This window comes from Erpetoichthys calabaricus, chromosome 9, assembly GCF_900747795.2.
Source record: "Erpetoichthys calabaricus chromosome 9, fErpCal1.3, whole genome shotgun sequence".
In the NCBI taxonomy this organism is placed as follows: Eukaryota; Metazoa; Chordata; class Cladistia; order Polypteriformes; family Polypteridae; genus Erpetoichthys; species Erpetoichthys calabaricus.
In genome coordinates, this window is record NC_041402.2 from 7,475,693 (window position 1) to 7,494,846 (window position 19,154).

Sequence of the window (19,154 nt, forward strand, 5' to 3'; positions counted from 1 at the left end):
AGGCACTATATTACAAAGATATGAAAGGTGCTATATAATAGACGTGAAGGGCAATAGGTAGATGTGATATATAGCAGATATAGTGACCTATATAGCAGATAGATATGAAAGGCACCATATAATAGGTAGATGTGACAGATATATAGATCAAACTTTAATTGTCTCCAGGGTGAAATTTGGCATTTTACAGAAGCTCTTTAAATAAATACACAAATTGGTAGATAAGTAAATAAATACACACACCTACTTTGATCTAAACACACATCAGAAAGATTATAAAGCAAGAAAATTAAAAGGAAAGAAAACTTCTGATTTCACCGTAAGAGTCCCTGTGAGGTGCTATACAGATGTAATGCTGTTGGTATAAAGGACCCCCCAGTTGCATTTCTTGACACTTCTGTTGAGTAATTTGTTGGCTGAAAGTCCTCGGTGTTGGTGTATCACAGAGAGGATGTGCCGCATTGTTCAGTTGTGTGCAATTCTTTCTCCCCCTGACTCCTCTCCTCTGTCTCATCCCCCATATCAATACACTCCATAAGTGCAGAATCATCTTGAGAATTTCCACTAGTGACCTGACCTGCAGTTATATTTGTAATCAGACGTGTACAGAGTGGAGAGTAAAGCAGACAGGCCTGTTCCTTGTGGTGCTCCAGTGTTGCTCAGAGCACAGTCCTTGAGTCACACAAGCTGTGTGGTCTCCCTGATAGATAGTCCATCATCCAGGCCCCCACAGGCTCATCCACCTGCATATCTCGGAGTTTACCCCTTAACAGGAAAGTCTGGATGATATTCCTGGCCTTCACAAAACCGCATGTTGTCTGCTTAATCACAGCAAGGGCACCATGTTATGTGTCACTTCACGAGCGCCTGCCTGCGTGTGCCTGGTTTTTGTTGCACGTCTCAGTAGTTTGCAGAGTGGCAGCTTAAGTTAACTAGCAGCTCTAAATCTACGAGTGTGTGTGCAGAGGAACTCTGTGAGAGATTTGTGCGCCATCTAGTGTCGGCTCCAGAGTTTTGCCAGGAAGGGATGTGGCTGCATTGACTCAGTAGGATAGATAAATTAGTGTATATATTTATTTTGATTTTGATACACTCTGTTAATCCCTGAGGGGAGATTTTGTTTTTTCACATGACCTTTGGTGGTCAGAGCTCGGGGTCAGCCATTCATGCAGTGCGCAGTAAGGGCCTTGCTTGTGTTCATTTGAGAACATAAGAAATCTGACCAATGAGAGGAGACCATTCAGCCCGTTAAGTCCATTTTGTTTAGCTAATAGCTAAGCTGTCCCAATGTCTCATGCAGATTCTTCTTTTTTTGTGTTATTGATTTTATTTGAAGCAAGTAACATTCCATACAATCGCGTCAAACTTGAAACATCCAGATTCTCCTTAAAGGTTGTCAAAGTTTCTCCTTCAACTCTGTGTCTCGGTAGAGTCCCACAACTCCTTACATAAAGAAGAACTTCCTGTGGTGCTGAGGCGTCACCCATTGCATAGCAGCTCTCTGACCTTCAGTATTTTGCTTTGTTTTCTAAACATTCTCCGGCTTTGTGATTTGGGACTTTGTTTTCATGGATTATCTTGTGTTTTAGGCAACTCCATGTTGCCATTGTGCTCTTTGGAACTTCACAGTATCCCCGAGTATATCCTATGGAGTTAAAACCTTTTTTTATTTCGGTAAAGTTTTTATTTTAGCCTGGGTTTGGTCTTATGTCCTATGTCCCCATCTAGTGGGCATTATTGGAAGTGCGTTTGCAACTTTTTAAATTTCTTTTTTGTGCTTTGGAACTCTGAGTTCACAACATACGAGGGATGCTCAAAAAGTTTCCGCTCTTTTAAATTTTCATTGGAAACGGTGAAGGCGGCAGGGAGGAGTAGTGATTGGTCGTGTCTGAGAGTGTCATGTGACTGGGGGAAAATGGCATCGCAAAGGACGGTGACTATGTAGAAAAGTGATGTCATTTGTTTTTGAAATTCTTAATAAATAGAATTTAAAAAAAGTGTGGAAACTTTTTGAATGTCCCTCATATTTATGGTGCCAGCTGTAATCGGGAAAATATCACAGTAATGTTTTTTAGCAACTTTGTTCTGTGCTAAAGTTCATTTTAACCAGGAAATGGTGATCTTTATTGTAATCACCTGGTTTTTGTGATCATCTCTACTATATCATGCCATTTGTTTACATCAATCCAGCCGTCCATTTTTTTAGGGTCACGGGGGAAGCTGTCACCTATCCCAGCAACCATCAGCTGTAGGCAGGAACAAACTCTTGACATGGTGCTGGTCCAGTGCAGGGTGAACGCACGCCCACTGGTTAATTTATCCTCACTGATCCCCCCCCCCTAACCTGCATGTCTATTTGTTTATCTTAAAACAAATCAATTGTTTGTATCAGTTAAGTTCTCATTTTGAATTGAAAACCAGGAAGCACATTATTGTGTCACAACCAGGCCTAAAGATGCTTGGATGAACTTGGCAAAGTTAATGTTCAGGATGACCCTAATTTGTAATAATAATAAGAAGAAGAAGAATTTACACTATATTACCAAAAGTATTGGGACACCTGCCTTCACACACACACACACACACACACACACACACACACACATGAACTTTAATGACATCCCATTCTTAATACGCAGGCCCACCCTTTGCACCTCTAACAGCTTCAATTCTTCTGGGAAGGCTTTCCACGAGGGTGTAGCTGTGTGTTGATGGGAATTTGTGACCAGGAGAGCATTTGTGATGCTGGACATGAAGACCTGGCTCGCTTTCAGTCTCCGCTTGATTTCATCCCAAAGGTGTTCTGTCGGGTTGAGGTCAGGAGGGCTCTGAGCAGGCCAGTCAAGTTCCTCCACACTAAACTCGCTCCTCCATTTCTTTATAGACCTTGCTTTGTGCACTGGTGCACAGTCATGTTACCATCACCAAACTTGAAATTGTCCAGAATGGCATTGTATGGTGAAGCATTTCTGACCGAGGTGGTCAAAAAACTCCTTGGTGGCAGGGCCCCGGGGGTGGATGAGATACGCCCGGAGTTCCTCAAGGCTCTGGATGTTGTAGGACTGTCTTGCTTGACATGCCTCTGCAACATCGCATGGACATCAGGGACAGTGCCTCTGGATTGGCAGACCGGGGTGGTGGTCCCTCTCTTTAAGAAGGGGGATCGGAGGGTGTGTTCCAACTACAGAGGGATCACACTCCTCAGCCTCCCTGGAAAAGTCTATTCAGGGGTCCTGGAGAGAAGGGTCAGTCAGATAGTCGAGCCTCGGATTCAGGAGGAACAGTGTGGTTTTCGTCCTGGTCGCGGAACAGTGGACCAGCTCTACACCCTTAGCAGAGTCCTGGAGGGTGCATGGGAGTTTGCCCAACCAGTCTACATGTGTTTTGTGGACTTGGAAAAGGCATTCGACCGTGTCCCTCAGGGAATCCTGGGGGGGGTACTCCCAGAGTATGGGGTACCGGCCCCCTTGATAAGGGCTGTTCGGTCCCTGTACGGTCGTTGCCAGAGCCTGGTCCAAATTGCCGGCAGTAAGTCGAACCCGTTTCCAGTGAGAGTTGGACTCTGCCAGGGCTGCCCTTTGTCACTGATTCTGTTCATAACTTTTATGGACAGAATTTCTAGGCGCAGCCAGGGTGTTGAGGGGGTCCGGTTTGGTGGGCTCAGGATTGGGTCACTGCTTTTTGCAGATGATGTTGTCCTGTCTGCTTCATCAGGCCGTGATCTTCAGCTCTCTCTGGATCGGTTCACAGCCGAGTGTGAAGCGGCTGGGATGAGAATCAGCACCTCCAAATCCGAGACCATGGTCCTCAGCCGGAAAAGGGTGGAGTGCCCTCTCAGGGTTGGTAGCGAGATCCTGCCCCAAGTGGAGGAGTTCAAGTATCTCGGGGTCTTGTTCACAAGTGAGGGAAGAATGGAGCGTGAGATCGACAGGCGGATCGGTGCGGCATCCGCAGTAATGTGGGCTCTGCATCGGTCTGTCGTGGTGAAAAAGGAGCTGAGCCGCAAGGCGAAGCTCTCAATTTACCGGTCGATCTATGTTCCTACCCTCACCTATGGTCATGAACTATGGGTAGTGACCGAAAGAACGAGATCGCGAATACAAGCGGCTGAAATGAGTTTCCTCCGCAGGGTGTCTGGGCTCTCCCTTAAAGATAGGGTGAGAAGCTCAGTCATCCGGGAGGGGCTCAGAGTAGAGCCGCTGCTCCTCCGCATCGAGAGGAGTCAGATGAGGTGGCTCGGGCATCTGATCAGGATGCCTCCCTGGTGAGGTGTTCCGGGCACGTCTAACCGGGAGGAGGCCCCAGGGAAGACCCAGGACACGTTGGATGGACTATGTCTCTCGACTGGCCTGGGAACGCCTTGGGAAGTGGCCGGGGAGAGGTAAGTCTGGGCATCTCTGCTCAAGCTGCTGCCTCCGCGACCCGACCTTGGATAAGCAGGAGACAATGGATGGATGGATGGATGGATGGTGAAGCATTAAGAGTTCCTTTCACTGGAACTAAGGGGCCAAAGCCAACCCCTGAAAAACAACCCCACACCATAATCCCCCCCCCTCCCACCCCCCCAAAACCAAACGTTACCCTTGGCACAATGCAGTCAGGCAAGTACCGTTCGCCTGGCAACTACCAAACTCAGACTCATCCATCGGATTGCCAGATTCGTCACTCCAGAGGACGCGTCTGCACTGCTCTCGAGTCCAGTGGTATCTGGTGGGCTTTACACCACTGCATCCGACGCTTTGCATTGCACTGGGTGATGTCAGGCTTGGCCATGGAGACCCATTCATTCCATGAAGCTCTCTCTCTCTACGCTGCACTGTTCTTGAGCTTTTGGAGGTCTGTAGCTATCCACTCTGCAGAAAGGTGGCGACTTCTGCACACCTCAGCATGCGCCATCCCCGCTCTGTGATTTTACGTGGCCCACCACTTTGTGGCTGAGTTGCTGTTGTTCCCAATTGCTACCACTTTCTTATAACACCACTAACAGATGACTGTGGAATTTTTAGTAGCAAGGAAATTTCATGAATGGACTTCTTGCACAAGTGGTCTCCTATCACAGTACCAGGCTTGAATTCACTGAGCTCCTGAGAGCGACCCATTCTGTCACCAATGTTTGTAGAAGCCGTCTGCATGCTGAGGGTCTCGATGTTATACACCTGTGGCCATGGAAGTGATTGGAACCCCTGAATTCAATGATTTGGAGGCGGGTCCCAATACTTTTGACAATACAGTATATGTATATAGCGCTTTTCATAGACAGAGGGGAACCACTGCAACCACCACTAGTGTGCAGCACCCACCCGGCTGAAGCTACAGCAGCCATTTTTGCAGCAGTGTAGTTATTAGGTTAGTTAAAGGCTGACAGGGACAGCCAGTTAAAGACAGGGGATGATTAGGGGGCCAGATTGACTAGGCTGTAGTGGCCAATTTAGCCAGGACATTGGGGTGAAAGATGCCCTGAGATTTTTAATGACCCCAGAGAGTCAGGACTTCAGTTTTTCCATCTCAGGACAGCACCATTTTTACAACAGTTTCCACATCACTGCAGCAGAGCATTGGGATCCACACACACACAGAGCACAGAGGGTAAGCGCCCCCTGCTGGCCTCACCAACACCTCTTCCACCAGCAAATCCAATGCTTTTCCAAGATGGCCTCCCATCCAAGTCCTGGCCAGGCCTGAATGTGTTCAGCTTCAGGTGGATGACCAATGGTGGTATGCTGTCATATGTGGGATAAATTGTGCCAGCAGTGTCATCTCAATATAGTAAATACAGTGTATATTTATATAGCGCTTTTCTCTGTACTCACAGTGCTTTACATAGACAGAGGGGAGCCACTGCAGCCACCACCATTGTGTCGCACCCACCTGGATGAAACTACAGCAGCCATATTTGCACCAGTATAATCTCCACACATTAGTTATTAGGTTAGGTAAAGGCTGACAGAGACAGCCAGTTAAAGACAGGGGATGAGTAGGGGGCCAGATTGACTAGGCTGTAGTGGCCAATTTAGCCAGGACATTGGGGTGAAAGATACCCTGAGATCTTTAATGACCCCAGAGAGTCAGGACTTTAGTTTTTCCATCTCAGGACGGCGCATTGTTACAACACAGTGTCCCCATCACTGCAGTAGGGTATTGGAGTCCTCACACAGAGAACAGAGGGTAAGTGCCCGCTGCTGGCCTCACCAACACCTCTTCCAGCATTAAACCCAAGCTTTTCCAAGATGGCCTCCCGTCCATGTCCTGGCCGGGCCTGAATGTGTTCAGCTTCAGGTGGATGACCTGTGGTGGTATGGCGATGGTGGTATGCTGTCATATGTGGGATAAATTGTGCCAGCAGTGTCATCTCAGTATCCTAAATATTTCCAAGTGTTGACACAAGATAACATCTTATCTTATAATGTGAAGGGCTGCTGACCTCAAATCCTTTTATTTTTTTTTTCTGCAGGACCTGCTTGTAATTTATAGTAAATACAGTGTATATTTATATAGCGCTTTTCTCTCTACTCAGAGTGCTTTACATAGACAGAGGGGAGCCACTGCAGCCACCACCAGTGTGTCACACCCACCTGGATGAAGCTACGGCAGCCATTTTTTGCACCCGTATAATCTCATTATCTCATCAAATTAGTTATTAGGTTAGTTAAAGGCTAACAGAGACAGCCAGTTCAAGATAGGGGATGATTAGGGAGCCAGATTGACTAAGCTGTAGTGGGCCAGGACATTGGGGTGAAATATGCCCGGAGATCTTTAATTACTGCAGAGAGTCCAGACCTCGGATTTTCCATCTCAGGATGGTGCCATTTTTACAACACAGTGTCCTCATCACTGCAGTAGGGCATTGGGATCCACAGAACACAGAGGGTAAGCGCCCCCTGCTGGCCTCACCAGCACCTCTTCCAGCATTAAACCCAAGCTTTTCCAAGATGGCCGGGCCTGAATGTGCTTAGCTTCAGGTGGATGACCTGTGGTGGCATGGCGATAGTGGTCATATGTGGGATAAATTGTGCCAGCAGTGTCATCTCAATATAGTAAGTACAGTGTATATTTATATAGCGCTTTTCTCTCTACTCAAAGTGCTTTACATAGACAGAGGGGAGTCACTGCAGCCACCACCTGTGTGTCACACCCACCTGGATGAAGCTACAGCAACCATTTTTTGCACCAGTACAATCTCATTATCCTTCCATCCATTTTCCAACCCGCTGAATCCGAACACAGGGTCACGGGGGTCTGCTGGAGCCAATCCCAGCCAACACAGGGCACAAGGCAGGAACCAATCCCGGGCAGGGTGCCAACCCACCGCAGTATAATCTCATTATGTCATCAAATTAGTTATTTGTTTAGTTAAAGGCTAACAGAGACAGCCAGTTCAAGATAGGGGATGATTAGGGAGCCAGATTGACTAAACTGTAGTGGGCCAGGACATTGGGGTGAAATATGCCCTGAGATCTTCAATGACTGCAGAGAGTCCAGACCTCGGATTTTCCATCTCAGGATGGTGCCATTTTTACAACACAGTATCCCCATCACTGCAGTAGGGCATTGGGATCCACAGAACACAGAGGGTAAGCGCCCCCTGCTGGCCTCACCAGCACCTCTTCCAGCATTAAACCCAAGCTTTTCCAAGATGGCCGGGCCTGAATGTGCTTAGCTTCAGGTGGATGACCTGTGGTGGCATGGCGATAGTGGTCATATGTGTGATAAATTGTGCCAGCAGTGTCATCTCAATATCCTCATATGTGCGATAAATTCTGCCAGCAGTGTTATCTCAGATTCCTAAATATTTCCAAGTGTTGACACAAGATAACATCTTATCTTATAATGTGAAGGGCTGCTGACTTCAAATCCTTTTATTTATTTATTTTTTTTCTGCAGGACCTGCTTGTAATTTAATGGGCAAATTAAAAAGCAGCTCCTTTCAGCCATACTCTTTATATATAAAAAAAAAAAAAAAAAAAAAAAAAAAACCGTTAATGGTGTCTGTTTTATTGAATTAACTTCCAAGCAGATGAAATGAAGACAGCATGCCACGTAATAGCAGGGTTGTACAATTATTTGAAGAATGGAAAATAAATATAGGCATTAGGCTTAGCCTGCGGAATTCACTCTATAATTACATGGGCCGGGCCGGGCCAGCTGGGCCTCATGATCGGATTTCAAAGGAAAGGATTGAGCTACAAGTGTGCCTGATGTGCAAGACGCCATAAAGCAGTTTGTTTGCTGAAAAAGTGCTGCTTTTCTGAAAAGAATGGAGACGGCACAGGGAGGGTCGTGCTGTCCTGATGTTCGGGTGGCATGTTGTTGTTGTCATTACATACTGAAGCAATGCCTGGGGGCTCAGTGTGTTTGTGTGTGTGTGTGTGTTGCTCTGTATGAAATCATTTCAGAGAACAATAGGCTACTCTATACGCCGCTTGTTATAATGATTAACAATTTTCAGATTCTTCATGTCCAGCTGAAAAAAATCAAAGTTAATTATTAGCGAACGACTCAAAGAAGCTCAAGTATGTCATTTCTCACTCTGGATTTTAAATGGGCGGGGAATTAAAAAAAAAAAAAAAGTTTCAGTAGTTCAAAAAACCCATCCGCCCCCAAATTAGGTTACTAAGAATTCTGACAGTTATGGTAGCAACTGTAACCTTAGCAACATTTGTTTAACTGTGGCCAGAAAGAAGAGGCTGGAGTAACAGGGAAGAACGTAGCATTTCCGTTCATTTCCCAGAGCCGCGACTCTTGACAGAAAGGAAGTGAAGAAGGCAAAGGAAAAAAAAAAAAAAACAAACTGGGAACCAGCCGTGAAAATGGGAAGCAGTTGCTCCTCCGATTCCTCCACCAGAGTTCACGATATCAGTCATTCAGGTAATGTCAGACAGACTTGGGGGGTTGAGGGGGGGGGGGGGGGGGAGGTCAGGGGGAATCAGGCTACGCTGGCATGGCTTACCGAGTTGAGTGTGAGATTCCAAAACTTAACGGGATGCCCCCCGACCCTACCCCACCCCGTGAGCCTGTCACTTTACAGGTGGGGCAGCGTGAAGCTTTGGTTAACTTCTGAATGAACTCTTGTTGATACTTCTGTACCTCATGTAACCGAATTAAGAATTTTTAAAACCTGCTTAGAATATGCACTGTTCTGCTTGCCTTGTACAGTATGTGTGTTATGTGCTCTCTACTGGTATACTGAGACGCTGAGGTCATTTTTCTGTATATGTCAGTAATTTGGATCAAGAATGAACACGAGTCAAACTGAACTATCATAGTTTGTTTTGGAATATTAATGGGCATTTGGAGGCATAGCCTGTTACGGGGTGGCAGACATTAGGCACACCAGTTTATGGCAGGGCACGTCACATCTGCTTACGAATTGTCACTCACGTCGGGTCAATTTAAACTCTCATGTTTGATATGTGTAACGATACTAGAGTTCTTCACTCAAGTTTGTGAAGAATATATGGACTGGGCCAGGTATTGAACCTAAAACCTTATGTCAGTGAGCCATTAGCACTAATCACTGTGTAGCGCCCCCCCCCCCCAACCATTGTATAGTCCAGCTCTGATCCTGAGCTTTCATTCTAATTTCTTATTTAGTGAGCTGTTTTTTTGGTACTAATTACAGGGCTGTTCCATGAGACTACAATTTTTTTCCCCCAGCCTGCCCTGCGGGTATCTATACAGGAGTACCACTACCAGTGGGATGCTGCCATGGTGTGCATGGGTTTGTGGAGGGGGACATAACTCTCAGGAGCAGCCACCTTTTGTGCTTCCATTACGGCCTCCTGCCCTGGTCGGGACTCCAGTCCATCCATAACACTCACGATAGATAGATACGGCGCTATATAATAGACTAATACAGCGTTTCTCAACCTTTAAGTATTTGCGACCCAAGTTTTCATAACAGTTTTAATCGCGCCCCCCCCCTAACATTTTTTTGAAACCCTAATAAAATGTATTCCTATTTTTTTAAATTAATGATATATCATAGATGCATATTTTATTATACCTACTTAACTTTTATCGACATTTATCTAACTCTATATTTATTTTTCTAGTATCAGACTGTAGTTTAAGTTAATTTGTTTTGGTTTCAATAGATGTATTTTTCATATTTTCGATTGTGGTTTTCTTTTTTTCACATCCTTGCGCCCCCTTTTTTGTTACTTCGGGGGCACGCCCCACAGGTTGAAAACCGCCGGACTAATAGATAAATATCTATCCATCCATTTTCCAACCCGCTGAATCCGAACACAGGGTCACGGGGGTCTGCTGGAGCCAATCCCAGCCAACACAGGACACAAGGCAGGAACCAATCCCGGGCAGGGTGCCAACCCACCGCAGGACACACACCAAGCACACACTAGGGCCAATTTAGAAGCGCTAATCCACCTAACCTGCATGTCTTTGGACTGTGGGAGGAAACCAGAGCACCGGGGGAGAACATGCAAACTCCACACAGGGAGGACCTGGGAAGCGAACCCAGGTCCCCAGGTCTCCCAACTGCGAGGCAGCAGCGCTACCCACTGCGCCACCATGCCGCCCTAATAGATAAATAGAACTTTATTAATCCTAATGGACAAATAAAGGCACAAATATGCATATAACAGGAATTCACTAGATAGATAGATAGATAGATAGATAGATAGATACTTTATTAATCCCAAGGGGAAATTCACATACTCAGCAGCAGCATACCGATACAAAAAAAAATATTAAAGAGTAATAAAAATGTAGGTAAAAACAGACAATAACTTTGAATAATGTTAACGTTTACCCCCCCTGTAGGAAATGATTGAATTGCACATGCTTATCAATTACAATCACACAGTACAAGATGTCAGTCACTGGCACAGTTTGCATTTATTTATTTGTCTGACACTTTTATCCAAAGTGACTTGCAACATTTTGAGATACAAAGTGACTTGCAATGTTTTGAGACAGACTGGTTACATTTCTTTTTGGTTTTTTTTTTCCAATTGGAGTACAAGCTGGTGAAGTGACTTGCTTTGGGTCACCCAGTGTCAGTGGTGGGATTTGAACCCACAACCTCCGGGTTTAAAGTCCAAAGCCTTAACCACCACGCCACTGCACATTTTTCATTGCACATTGTGTCATTGTCTATGAAGATGTCTGCCAGACCAGCTCAGTGCCATTCTGAGCACCTCGGCTGTGGAGTGACTCATGGAGCTTGATGGCTGAGAGCAGGAATGACCTCACATGGCACTCCTTGGAACAATGCACTTGTCACAGTCTGTGACTCAATGTGCTCCCAAGTCCTCACGCAGGGGCTTAAAGTCCTAGTCCAGTAGTGTATGGTTAGCAACTTCCTCCAGTGAGTCCAGCCTGACTCCCAAGATTGAACTGGCCTTTATCAGTTGATTTATCAGTTGGCATCACCCACACTAGATTTCTCCAGCACACTACAGCATAGAAAATTACAATGGCCAGCAGAGACCGGTCAAAAACAATGGCCTGCATACACTACACCCTTTTTCAGCTTCTGTGAATAAAGTGTTATCTGTCTGCCTTTATGGTGCCTTTTCTGTCTGTCTGTCTGTCTTATCTATAATATAGTGCCTTTCATATCTGTCTATCTATTATATAGTGCCTTTTACATCTATCTATCTATCTGTCTGTCTATCTATATCATATAGTGCCTTTCATATCTATCTGTAATATAATGCCTTTCTTGTCTATCTATATTATATAGTGCCTTTCACATCTATCTATCTGTGCATCATATAGTGCATTTTACATCTTTCTGTCTCTCTGTCTGTCAATGAGAAGAGGGCAGGGTGGGATTGTCCATCCTGATGTCTATGATTATGTCCATTGTCTTATTGATTTTGAGCTGCAGGTGATTCAGTTTGTACGATTTTAATGAAGTCCTCCACCACGGTTAGTGTGCTATGCTTGTTTTCAAAAGTGCGGGGTGTGTAATGTTGTTTTTTCTAGACTGCATGTTGATTTACTAAAGCACACACAGCATTATAATGATTAATGAGGAGTGTTTTTCTTGGACCATTCCTAAGCTTGTCTTAGATAACTCAAAATGAATGTATCAAGGTGCGTAGACCAAGCTTTCCTTTGTGTGTGGAGCTGAAAGCCTCCATGTGGACGATGTTTTTGTGATGGTAAACAGCCTGTCCAGTGTCACCTAGCAACCAACCCTGTGAAGCCTGTCTGAAACAATGGCACTAGTGAAATCAGGTGGCACTGTTTATTACAGGTTTCCTTTTTTTTGGTCAAAGGCAGCCCCCAAACATCTTACCTGGCCCAGGACATTAGTCTCCTATGCTTTTATGGTGTGAAGGCATTTTCTTGATTAGTTCTAATTCTACTCATCTTACTGATCACAATATTTATGGACTGTAAAGTAAATGATATTCCAGTTAAACAGTGTTTTATAATTATAAAGGTAATTATAAAGGAATGCCATATCTAGAGATGTCATGTATAAATTATATGGAAAATTTGGTTACCACTCTACAGAGTTGAAGGTGTTCTCATATCACTGAAAGCAAAAAAGGAAAGAAGTCCTTTGTGCATGGTGGGACTGAAATGTCTGCAAATCCCTTTAAATGAAAGTCTTCAACATGCAGTTTAAAATTCAGACTTCTGATTAAACTGTGGGGCAGGAAAATGTGTCTTTGTCCCAAACATTATGGAGGGCATTATGTGTGTGTGTGTGTGTGTGTGTAATATATATATTATATATAATATTTCAGAAAGTGTGGGGAAGCATGTCTTAAAATTATGCATCTAACAATCTACAGTATATGATCAGGGAGATGCCACCTTCTAGGTAACTGTAATGACCACCAGTCGCCCCACCAAATTCCAACTCCAGAACAGCCCTGCAGGTGTTTGAGTGGGGCACCAGCCTGAGGAATATTGACACCTCTCATGCCAGGGGGTGAATTGCCCATCTTTTCCATTATTTTTCCATGATCCCATTGGAGGCTTTGGCTGGCTGGGCAGTATCTCCACTCCTGTGGTCCTTCCATTATGTCATCCCAATCAGGTATGGGATCCTGCTCAAACTCCATCGGGATGCCAGGCCACCCCCTGTGGTACTTAGTGTACTAATAGCTGCTATTTTTGTTTCAGAGTCCCCTCAGGGCAAAGCAAGGCATAAAAAATGTTTACATAATTTTTCCTGTAAATGATTTTTAACATTCTAAGCCTCAGATAACTAATAAATATGTTTACTCCTGTGATCGCTAAAGTGTGTGTGTGTGTGTGTGTGTGTGTGTGTGTGTGTGTATGGCGGGAAGGTAATCGGTAACTACTGAGTTTACCAATCGGTGTTGCTTTGACTTTAGAAAGGAGATTGCCTTAATAAATCTGGTCTTTTTGTGTCTTCTCCACAGAAAAAATCAAAGGCAAGAAGATCATCTTTGTTGTAGGTAAGTTGCGAATATGTGTAGACTTTAAACAAAAATGTAATAACTGTATATAAATGTTCATGAACAAAAAGGGTTGCTTTTGAGCAGGGAACTGCTATTCTCTTAATACTGTATTTCAAGAAATGGAAAACTGATGCTTTCTTCAAAGAGAAATGTGGAATTTTTTGAGGTCTAAAAATAATGTTTAAAGATCTGATGTTGTTAATTTAACATAAGCAATAATAAATAGTGATAGATATATAGCAAAGATGCTATTTAATGGATGGATAGATAGATAGGAAAGGAGCTATATAATGGATAGATAGATTGATAGATAGGTAGGAAAGGAGCTATATAATGTGAATTTCCCCTTGGGATTAATAAAGTATCTATCTATCTATCTATCTATCTATCTATCTATCTATCTATCTATCTATTGGATGGATGAATGTATAGATAGATAGATAGGAAAGGAGCTATATAATAGATAGATAGATAGGAAAGGAGCTATATGATGGATGGATAGATAGATAGATAGGAAAGGAGCTATATGATGGATGGATGGATAGATCGATAGATAGATAGGAAAGGAGCTATATAATGGATGGATAGATCGATAGATAGGAAAGGAGCTATATAATGGATAGATAGATAGATAGATAGGAAAGGAGCTATATAATAGATAGATAGATACTTTACTAATCCCAAGGGGAAATTCACATTATATAGCTCCTTTCCTATCTATCAATCTATCTATCCATAGTATAGCCCCTTTCCTATCTAACAATCTATCTATCCATTATATAGCTCCTTTCCTATCTATCTATCTATCTATCTATCTATTGGATGGATGGATAGATAGGAAAGAAGCTATATAATGGATGGATAGATAGATTGATAGGAAAGGAGCTATATATTAGATAGATAGGAAAGGAGCTATATAATGGATAGATAGATAGATAGGAAAGGCATGGTAAGATGTATTTCATTATTGTAGTATGGATTTTGAGTTTCCTTGTATATGTGGATAACAGACTGCGTTTAACGTAAAGAAACACAGGCCATTCTGCAGGAAAAAATACTACATTGCCTTTGATGGGGTCTTATGTTTCTTAATTGTTTTGACCACTTTCAATTTATTAACAGGTGGCCCTGGTTCTGGAAAAGGAACTCAGTGTGAAAAGATTGTCCATAAATATGGGTATACTCATTTGTCGACCGGTGATCTGCTCAGAGCAGAGGTCAGCTCAGGGTCTGAAAGAGGCAAGAAGCTTTCTGCTATAATGGAGAAAGGCGAGCTTGTCCCATTGGTAAGTATGCACTGATGAGTTTTATAGAAAGATGATGTGGATTGACTAGTGTAGTGTCGTGGAATTTTGCCTTAATATAGCTGCTTTAAGCAAAGACACTTCCGAGCTTAGCATAAGTAGACCAAATGGTTACGCTACATATGTGCCAATCACCAAAGCAGGTGCCCGCTCACCACACTGCTACTGAACTGCAGACGTCTCTTCTCAGCTGCTGACCCCAGTAGGAATATGGCAATCATCCACACCAGGTACACTTATCCCAATACCTTGAGTATATTATTATTATAGGGATTTCTTTGTTTGTTATTTTGGTTCACCTACTCTACAGTTACACCAACCATTTAAATACGATTGAGCAGGCCAGAGTACTTGCTCTTCCACCTTTTCTGCTGGCTGCACTGGCGTACCTCTGTGGTATTTCCTATTGCACCAAAGGAAATGCTGTAGAAGATGAAGAAAGCGATCCCACATTTAAAGTTTTACTATTCGTTTATAAGTCCCTGAATGTTTTAGCCCCCTTCTGTCTTGCTGACCTTTTGCACCCTTAGTCTCCATCATGATCACTCAGGTCCTCTGACCAGAAGTTATTGGTCATACAGTGGGTATAGAAGAGAATTCCCCCCCCCTTCAAAATATTTCCATTTTTTTTTGCTTTACAGCCTTACATGAAAACACACAAACCAATATTTCTTCCCAGCTTTATTTGCTCAATGCCACCTATAACATTCAAGTGAAAGACATCACAGCTACAGTTCAGAAAATTTTTTAAAAATAACAAACAAGACCTACTGAGATGAATAAAGGATTCCAAAATGTTAATGTCATTTTGTTGACCCACCTTTTGCTTTAATGACAGCCTTGAGTCTATTGATTCTTCTCTATCAGCTTTGCACACCTAGATTGTGTAATATTAGCCCCCCACTCTTCTTTACAGTTTAACTGTTCAAGTTCGGTCACATTGGATGGTGAGAATTGGTGGTCTGCTATCTTCAAATCTTTCTAGATTTTCACTGTGATTTAGGACTGGGCTCTGACTGGCCACACCAGGACATTCACTTTGTTCTCCTTCAGCCACCGTGTGATCCATTTTGCTGTGTTCTTCAGGTCGTTGTCGTGTTGAAAGGTGAACATTCTGCCCATCTTCAACTTTCTGGCAGAGGGTAGCAGGTTTTCCTCAAGAATGTGACGGGATTTTGCCCCATCCATTTTTCATTCTACCCTAACGAGAGCCCCAGGCCCCCCACAACAGGATGCTGCCCCCTCCATGCTTTACTGTAGGTTTTGTGTGTTGTGGATGGTGAGCTGCATTGGATTTCCACCAGGTGTACCGTTTGATTTTGGTCTCATCTGACCATAAGACTTTTTTCCACTTGGCATCAGAATCTTCAAGGTACATTCTGGCAAAGCTCAAACGAGTCTTAATGTGGCCTTTCTTGAGAAGTGCGACCCTCCCGAACAAGCCACAATGGTGGAGCATTTGTGAAATTGTTGTCACGTGCATACAATGACCACTCTTTGCCGTCAAATCCTGTAACTCCTTCAAAGTGGCCATTGGCCTCTTGGTAGCCTCTCTTACCAGTTTCCTTCTTGCTCTTCCATCCAGTTTGGAGGATCCAGGGAGGGTCCTAGTCATACCAAACACTTCTTTATGATGGACTTTACTGAGCTCCTTGGGATTGATAAAGCCTTTGAGATTTGTTTGTCTCCATCTCCTGCCTTATGTCTGTCCACAACTCCATCCCTGAGATCTTTTGAAAGTCGCTTGCCACCCATAGTCAGTTGTTTGCTGTCAGTTGCACTGCCAAGCAAAGGAAATGAATGCTCCAGGAACAGCTTCACTAATCACACTCATTACAACTGATCACAGGTGGGAGGAAGCCAGTAACCGCAATGGGAATGGTGGGCACTGACACCTTATTGAGTTGAGGGGAGGGGGGGGACCTTTATTAATCTCAGTAGTTCTTGATTTTTATTTTTTAAAATTTTTCTGAACTGTAGCTGTGGTATCTTTCACTTGGATGTTATAGTTTGCATTGAGTAAGTAAAGCTTGAAAAAATATTGGTTTGTGTGTTTTCATTTATGGCTGTAAAGCAAACAAAATGGGAATTTTTCGAAGTGGGGGGGGGGATTCTTTCCTATACCCACTCTATAAGCCTAGACAGGACCATGCATTTTTAGCAGCCGCCTCAAAGCTTTGGAATTTTCTACCTTTTTATATGTGGTCAGCACCAACTTTGGTCATTTTTAAATCCAACCTGAAAGCCAGTCTCTTTGCCTTAGCTTTTTAAACTTATATGCGAGTATTTATTTTGGTGTATTTATTTACTGTACATACGAGGGGATACCCCTCGGCTCGCTGCGTCTCTCGCAGATTGGTGCAAATATATCGCTCCTGCAAGTGAACTATGATACTACTTAGCATGATGAGAGAAGTCGTAAAATCAACCGGAATGTTCAAGCAAATTATAGAAAAAAAAGATCTAAATCCGTTAAGTAGTTCTCTCGTGAAAAGCGGACAGATAGACATTGGATTTTATACAGTTAGGTCGATAAATATTTGGACAGAGACAACTTTTTTCTAATTTTGGTTCTGTACATTACCACAATGAATTTTAAATGAAACAACTCTGATGCAGTTGAAGTGCAGACTTTCATCTTTAATTCAGTGGGGTGAACAAAACGATTGCATAAAAATGTGAGGCAACTAAAGCATTTTTTTGAACACAATCCCATCATTTCAGGGGCTCAAAAGTAATTGGACAGTTGACTCAAAGGTTATTTCATGGGCAAGTGTGGTCAAGTCCGTCGTTATGTCATTATCAATGAAGTAGAGAAAAGGCCTGGTGTTGATCTGAGGTGTGGTGCTTGCATGTGGAAGATTTTGCTGTGAACAGACAACATGCAGTCAAAGGAGCTCTCCATGCAGGTGAAAGAAGCCATCCTTAAGCTGCGAAAACAAAAAACCCATCTGAGAAATTGCTACAATATTACGAGTGGCAAAATCTACAGTTTGGTACATCCTGAGAAAGAAAGCAAGCACTGGTGAACTCAGCAACGCAAAAAGACCTGGATGTCCACAGAAGACAACAGTGGTGGATGATCGCAGAATCATTTCCATGGTGAAGAGAAACCCCTTCACAACAGCCAACCAAGTGAACAACACTCTCCAGGGGTAGGCAGGCGTATCGATATCCAAGTCTACCATAAAGAGAAGACTGCATGAAAGTAAATACAGAGGGTGCACTGCAAGGTGCAAGCCACTCATAAGCCTCAAGAATAGAAAGGCTAGGTTGGACTTTGCTAAAGAACATCTAAAAAAGCCAACACAGTTCTGGAAAAACATTCTTTGGACAGATGAAACCAAGATCAACCTCTACCAGAATGATGGCAAGAAAAAAAGTATGGAAAAGGCGTGGAACAGCTTATTATCCAAAGCATAGCAAATCATCTGTAAAACACGGTGGAGGGAGGCAGTGTGATGGCTTGGGCGTGCATGGCTGCCAGTGGCACTGGGACACTAGTGTTTATTGATGATGTGACACAGGACAGAAGCAGCCGAATGAATTCTGAGGTGTTCAGAGACATCCTGTCTGCTCAAATCCAGCTAAATACAGCAGTCAAATTGATTCATGATACAGATGGACAATGACCCAAAACATACAGCCAAAGCAACCCAGGAGTTTATTAAAACAAAAGTGGAAAAGTCTTGAATGGCCAAGTCAGTCACCTGATGTTAACCCAACTGAGCAGGCATTTCACTTGTTGAAGACTAAACTTCAGACAGAAAGGCCCACAAACAAACAGCAACTGAAAGCCGCTGCAGTAAAGGCCTGGCAGAGCATTAAAAAGGAGGAAACCCAACATCTGGTGATGTCCAGGAGTTCAAGACTTCAGGCTGTCATTGCCAGCAAAGGGTTTTCAACCAAGTATTAGAAATGAACATTTGATTTCCAGTTATTTAATTTGTCCAATTACTTTTGAGCCCCTGAAATGAAGGATTGTGTACAAAAATGCTTTAGTTGCCTCACATTTTTATGCAATCGTTTTGTTCACCACACTGAATTAAAGCTGAAAGTCTGCACTTAAACTGCAACTGTGTTGTTTCATTTAAAATTCATTGTGGTAATGTACAGAACCAAAATGAGAAAAAAGTTGCCTCTGTCCAGATATTTATGGACCTAACTGTATATAGAGAGATATTTATATATTTATAAAATACATGTATTGGTGTACTTCTGAAAGCTGTACAGCACTTTGGTTGACATCTGCTGTTCTAAATGTGCTCTATAAATAAAATTGACTTGACTTGAGTGTTGGGTATTTTGGGTACCCACATCTTCAAGGTTCAAGGTTGCTTTACCCAGTCAGGTTTACACAAGAAAACATGAAATTTGCCTTCTCAGTTGCATCTAATAACAAGACAGAAAGAAATGAAACAAACCAAATAGAGACAAGACA

The 19,154-nt window shown here is 43.3% G+C and overlaps 1 protein-coding gene across 3 annotated transcripts in view; it reads left to right on the forward strand.

Annotated features, from left to right (window-relative positions):
• Nucleotides 1–19,154, forward strand: part of LOC114657342 (adenylate kinase isoenzyme 1) — a 250,686-nt gene that overhangs the window by 221,815 nt on the left and 9,717 nt on the right. For 2 of the 3 annotated variants that reach the window (XM_051931594.1, XM_028809115.2), the window contains 2 exons: nt 13,371–13,406; nt 14,532–14,695. In XM_051931594.1, coding sequence (XP_051787554.1) covers nt 13,371–13,406; nt 14,532–14,695 — 200 coding nt within the window. Of the gene's footprint in view, nt 1–8,701; nt 8,866–13,370; nt 13,407–14,531; nt 14,696–19,154 lie in introns of those variants that run through there. The other variant, XM_028809114.2, reaches the window with a different exon arrangement.